The sequence below is a fragment of the Urocitellus parryii genome, chromosome 7, assembly GCF_045843805.1.
Source record: "Urocitellus parryii isolate mUroPar1 chromosome 7, mUroPar1.hap1, whole genome shotgun sequence".
Classification (NCBI taxonomy): domain Eukaryota; kingdom Metazoa; phylum Chordata; class Mammalia; order Rodentia; family Sciuridae; genus Urocitellus; species Urocitellus parryii.
The window spans coordinates 176,467,104-176,474,821 of NC_135537.1; the positions used below are offsets into that span (position 1 = coordinate 176,467,104).

The following is a 7,718-nucleotide window of genomic DNA, read 5'->3' on the forward strand; positions in this document are numbered from 1 at the left end:
ATCAACCGTTGGAGAACTTTCACAGGATAAAAGTTAAGGAAATTTGAAGGCAGAGTGGGTACTTCCTGGCTCCCTTCGCCCCCTCTTTCCCTGGAAACCAGGGCAGGTATGGGTTTTAAGCTAGAGGTAGGAATAGGCATTATCACAACTGGGCTGCCGCGGGATGCAGTTTCTCTGAGCTCAATTCCATGGTCTCTCCCTCTTCCAGTGAACAGGGAGCAGGGACACTCCCCTCTTCTGGTGAGTTGCCTGCCCCTGCCCCTCTTGCACGCACACACAAATCTACAGACAGACTGACTCCCAGCGAGGCTGGGAGAGCAGACAGTCCCTGGCTGTTTTCCTCCAGCCCCTAGCTCCAGGATGACCAGCAGCCCAGAGACAGATGAAGACTAGAAGCCCCTGACTCCATCCTTCCAAGCAGTGAGCTGCTACTGATTCCTTTGCCACGGCTCATTCCTTTCTTCAGGGCTCATCTCACCTGTTAAATAGCTCTGGACTTTGCCTTTCATTGGTGAGCTGGAAAATAGAATGGACAGACCAAGGCAGCTCCGCCCACAGAGAAGGCTAACTGGGGTTTGCTTTCTGACTTCCTATCCTCTAAACTGTACTGAGTGGTGTGTGTGTGTGTGTGTGTGTGTGTGTGTGTGTGTGTTGAGGTGTGTGTGTTGGTGTGTGTTTGTGTGTGTGTGTGCTTGGAGGACGGTGAGTAAAGAGAGGCTGTGGATTGATTATGACTTATTAAACTATTGGAACACAGGCTGAATCATCGCAGTCAAAAAATAAATAGCTGCAACTTGATGCGACACAACTCCCACTTCTTTTTGCCGGGTCCTCTTTGCTCCCTGCACTTGAGCACGTAGGAAGAGGGGCTGCCATGTCCTATGGGCTAGTGCTGACTGCCAGGCTAAAGCAAGGGGGCTGTAGAGCTCTTGGACCTCTGAGCTGTGGAACCTGGATCATTCCATCCCACTGAGCCTCTGATGGCTCCTTGAGCTGAGCGAATCTCGGAATCCAGGTGCAGCTCCCGCAGGCACTGATGACGGCATAAGGAGCTTTTTTTCTCTACCCTTTCCTGTGCATCCTATGCCCAGGGCTTGCCCATGGTAGACACCACTTTGCAAACTTGTGTGACTTAGAAAATTGCAGAGATCCCTGAGCGAGTCTGGGTCACCCGGGACGCCACGCCAGTTGCCTGGAATATTTTGGGTGATACAGAATCGATCCTATTAAACCGGAGGAAAGCAATACTTGTCCCTGCCATGAGTCTTGAAGAGACAAACCGCTTCACCCTTCACGCCCCTGCATGCGGGTCCCCTCTCCACCCCACCCCCGACCCCAACCGTACCCGCCAGCTCTGCCCGCAGCCACCCGCAGGATTCTCCACTTGTCTCACCCGGGTCCTCCTACAGGACCCGGCAGGCGGAGCCAAGCTGCAGTGACGTAATCAGAGGGGGGGCGTGGGGAAATGTGCCGAGGGGCTCCTGCCCAGCTGGGCCAGTCCAAGCGGCGCAGCCACCAGCGCGCGCGCGCGCGCGCTCCCAAGGCCACCCGCCCGCAGAGCGCCAGTCCGCAGCTCCGCGCGGGCGGACAGCGGACCAGACTGGCTGTGGGACGTGAAAGGGGCAAACACCAGCCAGCTCAAGGGAGGCGGAGGGGCCGGAAGCCCTGGACGCCGAGCGCCAGCCACCCGCCAAGAGCTGCGCTCCTGGGCGCCGTGCTGGATAGGGGACAGTTACTGAGGGCTGGTGAGCCCACTTAACGGATTACCGCGAAAAAGCAAGGTAAGGTTGTGTGCGTGCCCGTGTGTGCTTGTGTGTGTGTGTGACACACAGAGACACATACATGGAGATGTAGGAGCAAGAAGCGCACTTCGGCACCTGTGTGCATCAGCGCTGGTGACAGTGCGCCCATCCGCGCGACCGAGCGCAGGTTCGGGTGCAGGATTCTCTGCCCGGTGCTCGCTGGGGGTGAGTGTGGTGGAAATGAACGACAGCAGGTGTCCTGGCGTGAGTAGGGAGAGCTATCGTGTGTGCTGGTCTGGATAGCCCCTGCCCGTGTGCGCCTGGCGTGTGCCTTGCAGCCCTGTCCTGGTGGTAGCTGAGATGCGGGGAACAAGTTATCTCCTAGCCACCCGCAAAAGAGCCTTGGCGCAAGAGAGCGAGGCCAGCGGGGCTCGGGTGCCACCCTGGGGCTCCTGAGGACGCATTAGAGATCTAGAGATTTGAGCCCGGGAGGGGCAGGCGATTGGAGCACTCAGCGGAGGAAAGGGGATTCTCTCCTCTTTTTCTTCGCTGGCTGGGGAAGTGGACCCGGACTTGTAGGGGGTCCAGCCCAGGCCCTCAGGCAGAGACTGAAGAGAGCTAACGCTGGCATGGCCATGTTCCCAAGCCACTGTCAGGACTCCCAGCTGTCCCTGGCACCATAGCCCACCTCTGGGTTTAAAGGCTGGACATATTGGTTCTCAGTCTTCGCTGCCCTTTTGTCTCCCTAGAAATGTTAGAGAATCCTGTAGGAAACCATGGCTCCCGAGGGTCAGCGACTTGATCAGCGGAGGTTTTTTTTTTGTTTCCTCCAGGATCCTGGGACTCACCTCCTGAGGCCCAACCCTTTTGGTCAGTGCCCCAGGGCTTCTCCTTTGGTGCTCTAGCACTAGATGCTGGGCTGTTGTCTCTCTGCCACTGAGGTTAGCAGGCTCCCAGGGAGGTGGGAGTGACTACTAAAGGGGGCTGGGGGATGCCACAAAGATGGGCAGAGTGGGTTTTAGGATCACCACTGCAGCCAGGTCCACATCATGAGTCTCATTTCTGGAGGTGGAATGGACAGATGCCAGAGACCAGTCTCACCCTCCTCTCCAACTGCTGGGTCTCAGGGGAAACCAACAACAGGGCATTTCCAGTATCTAAAAACTTTTAGGCTGGAAAAATAAAGCAGATAATCAAACTTCTTCGTATTTAATTTTAACCAAAATCCAACAGGTATTGGTGGATTGGCATTTGGAATCCACTTTTCGTGGGACAACCATGAAGCAGAAATCACTCAGATTTCCTTGTTAAAAACCTTTGCCATGATTTAAGCCATTTCTTCCCAGGAGCCTCTTCCTGGCTCCAGCCTACCATGTCCCTCACCTTCATCAAGGCTCCAACCCCATCTTGAGCTACCTTTCAAAAGTGGCTACCTTTCAAAATAGGCTTTCTCAAACTATTTCAGGGGAGGGGAACTGACCCCTGGGCAGAGGAAAGGGAGGAGTTAAGGCTAGAGGGTGGCATGAGAGGCTCCCTCTCCCCTGCTGCACCAGCAACATCTCAAAAGCTCTAGAAAGAGCTTCTTGTAGCCCCCAGGGTCTTTGGTCTTACCCTGGCATTGGAGGATGACCATTCACGGTACCCAGATGCCACCCTGGCAGGACTGATGGTTAATGTACACTCCCACTGTGGGTAATTCAGATAAGATTCTGGGTCTGTAGAATTGAGTAACTGAGGAGATGGTTGGAAACGATAGTGCAAACAATCCAAGTAAATGCAGAGATACTAAAACAGTTTCTTTATAGCTTCTGGGTTTAAGAGCCGCCAGCTAGCATTTTTACCCCACATAGACATGAAATCCTGGGTCCCCAAAATTCTGTGCAAAAAAGATTAGCCACGAAGGCCATACCTCACTCCATGGACAGTGTGTGATTGAGGAAATTAGCATAGAAAAAATAAGACAGGCGCCTGGCAGTACAGAATGAATCAGAGGTGGGCAAGGACCCTCAAGTACTGGTTGCTGGTGACATCTCCTTTAAGGTCTCTGCAGTCTCTCTGGGCATTAAGCACTCACCCATCTATCTTCAGGCACCAGGAAAAGCATCCTACTTAGAGGAAACATGCTCGCCTAGTGGGGCCAAGTGGTGCTGGGCATACCACCCCTGGCCATCTTGCTTCTTTTTGGAGTCACCTCCTGCCCTGTTCTATTGCTTCCCTCTTCATCTACTCAAGACCCCAGCTCCAAAATTGTCTTATGAAGCTGCCTCTGATCCTCCAGGGAAGGAAGGCATTCCTAGGTCCCTTGTTCCTAGCTCCAAGCAGCTCACACCCTGTGTCAACCGGCTTCATTGCCTCTCCTGATAAATGATCACCTCCCAGAGGGCACCTGCCCTGTCTTTGTACCCAGCAGCCAGTGATGTTTTTTGAACAACTGTAGATAAGTCATTTCATCATGGGATCACATATTGTTCTACACCCTAAGTCAAGCCAGCAGTGCTAGAGTTATTTTTCTCAGCACGGAGGTAGTAATGCAGGAGTCAGCTGCTTCAAACCCGAACCCAATTACCAGCCCCTCATCTGCCAGCCCACTGAGCAGCAGATGTGATGCTGTAGAAAGCGTGGAAGTCTTGGGGTCAGGAGGCCTGTGTTCAAATCCCAGCACTACCAATTATAAAAGCTAGTCGCTTCACCTCCCTAAGCCTCAGTTTCCACATCTTTAAAACAGGGACAATTATCCCCACCTCCGGTCATGGCTGGGAGGATGAAGGGGATGTGGGTGTGAATGAACCACCTCGGAGCTTGTGATTTTCTGTTCACATCAATGAAGAGACTGTATCCCTCGGCCCTCGCCTGGCTCCCATTTTTGTCCTCCATCAGGAGACTGCAGATGAAATCTGTGTGTTGTTAGCACTCTGGAGTGGCACCCAGCTCAGGGACATTAGGGAAGCATTTTCTGCTACACAAGAGAGTCAAGCATTTGGGGTCAGAGAAACAGAAATGGAAAAAGAAAAACTAAACTGAAGCACACATTTAAAAACAAAATGAAAGCAAGCCAGACTTTTATTTTTAATATTGAAGACTATAAATTGATTCATTGTGTGGGCAGGATTCAATAAATTAGACATAATGAGATGGTGGGGGGATAACACTTCTGAGGTTCCCGTCATGAGCCCCACATGATGCCAAGGCTCTGCGTGCCCTCCCTCATGACTCGCATGTTAAGCAACCCAGTGGAGCCCAGCAGGGGATGGCTGGGCATGAGGTCCCATGGTCTCCACAGGGGAGCCAAGGTCTGGGGGGTTCCCACCACGGGGTTAGTTTCAGGAGAGAGAGAGTCCCACGCAGCCGGCAGTCCACAGGGACTCCCTCAAGGGACAGGGCTCTAGATGCCAGCACCAGGCCCCTCTAAGCCCGGAGGCTGGAACTCTCTGCCTTCTTGTAGCTGCACAGTCAACTCCTTAGAGGTCAAAGTATGGCAGGGAGGAAGCCACAGCACCCCCTAGAAGTGCGTCATCAAAGATGACGGCTTAGCCCTGCCCTTCCCCCACTATTGGGAAAAACCTCAAGGTCTGCGCAGGGCTGGTGGCTATGACACTGGCACAGAAAGATAACACCTTTTCCCATTTAAGAGTACATCTAAGAGGATAAGCCAGAAATGCAGAAAGCTGGCCAGGGTTTCAACAGCTGGTGACTGACTGCTGGGCCCATCTTGTTTCCTTCCAGATGTCACCGTGGACCCTTGGCCTCCAAGGCTCACTAAGGGGGGAGTAAGATCGGGGGCAGGTTGGCTCTTGGCTTAGACTGAAAAGCAGCCATGGAGACGGTGTACGAGCAACTCAATGAGAGCCAGGCATGGCCGCCCTCCCCCTTTGACCTCAATGGCTCTGCAACGGCAGCGAACAACTCCAACAAGACAGAGCCGTACTACGACATGACCAGCAATGCGGTCCTCACCTTCATATACTTCGTGGTCTGCATCATCGGTCTCTGTGGCAACACTCTTGTCATTTACGTCATCCTCCGCTACGCTAAGATGAAGACCATCACCAACATCTACATCCTCAACCTGGCCATTGCCGATGAGCTCTTCATGCTGGGGCTGCCCTTCCTAGCCATGCAGGTGGCGCTGGTCCACTGGCCCTTTGGCAAGGCCATCTGCCGGGTGGTCATGACTGTGGACGGCATCAACCAGTTCACCAGCATCTTCTGCTTGACGGTCATGAGCATCGACCGTTACCTGGCTGTGGTCCACCCCATCAAGTCGGCCAAGTGGAGGAGACCCCGGACAGCCAAGATGATCAACATGGCTGTGTGGGGGGTCTCTCTGCTAGTCATCTTGCCTATCATGATCTATGCTGGGCTTCGGAGCAACCAGTGGGGGAAAAGCAGCTGCACCATCAACTGGCCAGGTGAATCTGGGGCGTGGTACACGGGGTTCATCATCTATGCGTTCATCCTGGGGTTCCTGGTCCCCCTCACCATCATTTGTCTCTGCTACCTGTTCATTATCATCAAGGTGAAGTCCTCTGGCATCCGAGTAGGTTCCTCTAAGAGGAAAAAGTCCGAGAAGAAGGTCACCCGAATGGTGTCCATAGTGGTGGCCGTCTTCATCTTCTGCTGGCTCCCCTTCTACATATTCAATGTGTCCTCCGTGACCGTGGCCATCGACCCCACCCCGGCCCTCAAAGGCATGTTTGACTTTGTGGTGGTCCTCACCTACGCCAACAGCTGTGCCAACCCTATCCTCTATGCTTTCCTGTCTGACAACTTCAAGAAGAGCTTCCAGAACGTCCTCTGCTTGGTCAAGGTGAGTGGCACAGATGACGGGGAACGGAGCGACAGCAAGCAGGACAAATCCCGGCTGAATGAGACCACGGAGACCCAGAGGACCCTCCTCAACGGAGACCTCCAAACCAGTATCTAAATTGCCTGGCCAAACAAAATCTAAAACAAAACAAAACAAACTCCATGGGCAAAGGACTCCCTTCTCACCCGCTCTTCCCTCCTCCCACCGGCACACCTGGCTTCTAGGATAGAGGTCCGATGGGCCTGAGCCCAAGTAACAGCACAACGAATGAACGGGCTTGTCTGGTAGATAACTAATACGTTGATTACTTCCCCTTTAAGTGAACACTCAAGTGCAGGCAGACAATTCAGTCTGGAGACCTATGACCTTGAGAGATGCTCAAGTTCAACAAAAAGAGAAAAAAAACAACCCTATGTGCGTGTCTATGGACTTCCAGCCTGCTGTGTAAAGTGTGTTCTTATATTTATATTTGTATATTCCTGCTGACTGTTTGTACAGTCATCGCTTTACACTCCTTGTGTTCAGTACAAGAGCAGCAAACTGAAGCGTGCAGAGTGCCCAGGACATGAGCCACGGTATGGAACCCTAAGAAATGGACTTAGCGGGAAGCCAACAAGCTTTACGTGTCAGGATGGCTCTCCCCGGGCCTTTCCCAGCCCAGGACAAACCTGAACGCTCTGTTCCTGTGGGTCATGTGCTTTCGTAAAATATTGTGAAAGTGAGATATTTTTGTATTCTTTCTCTTAAGAGGGCCACCCCTGTTACCTAAGCTTCCAGTCTCCCCAAACCTGCCTCTTCCCCTGGGTGTCTTCTGCATTGATTTCAAACAGCTAGGTCAAACTCAGGAGGGGGAAGGGAGAAGACAGCCGAAGACCCAGGATATAAATTGTGAGTTTCCTGTTCTCAGATACAATCAGTTATTCATTTACCCGAAAGGATCGAAATGGTTGTGGTCATCAATCATCAATTTATCAACACAAAGCCTGCTTTATCATAAGATTGGGCTTTTCTTCTTCTCAATTTGCTTTATTCTTTATTAGGGAGCCACAGAGAGGGAAACAACTAGCCTGAAAGGCAAAAATTGGACTAGGGGAAACAATTTTATTTCCCCACAATAAAAATAAATAAGAATGAAGCAAAATTTTACTTTCATTAGAAACTATGAAACT

General features: G+C 52.2%; 1 protein-coding gene across 1 annotated transcript; it reads left to right on the plus strand.

Moving 5' to 3' along the window:
* Nucleotides 1-5,556: 5,556 nt before the first annotated feature.
* On the plus strand, nt 5,557-6,666 carry Sstr2 (somatostatin receptor 2). The gene has a single exon (XM_026411716.2). It carries the CDS (start codon nt 5,557-5,559, stop codon nt 6,664-6,666), a length of 1,110 nt encoding a protein of 369 aa, XP_026267501.1.
* Nucleotides 6,667-7,718: the final 1,052 nt, after the last annotated feature.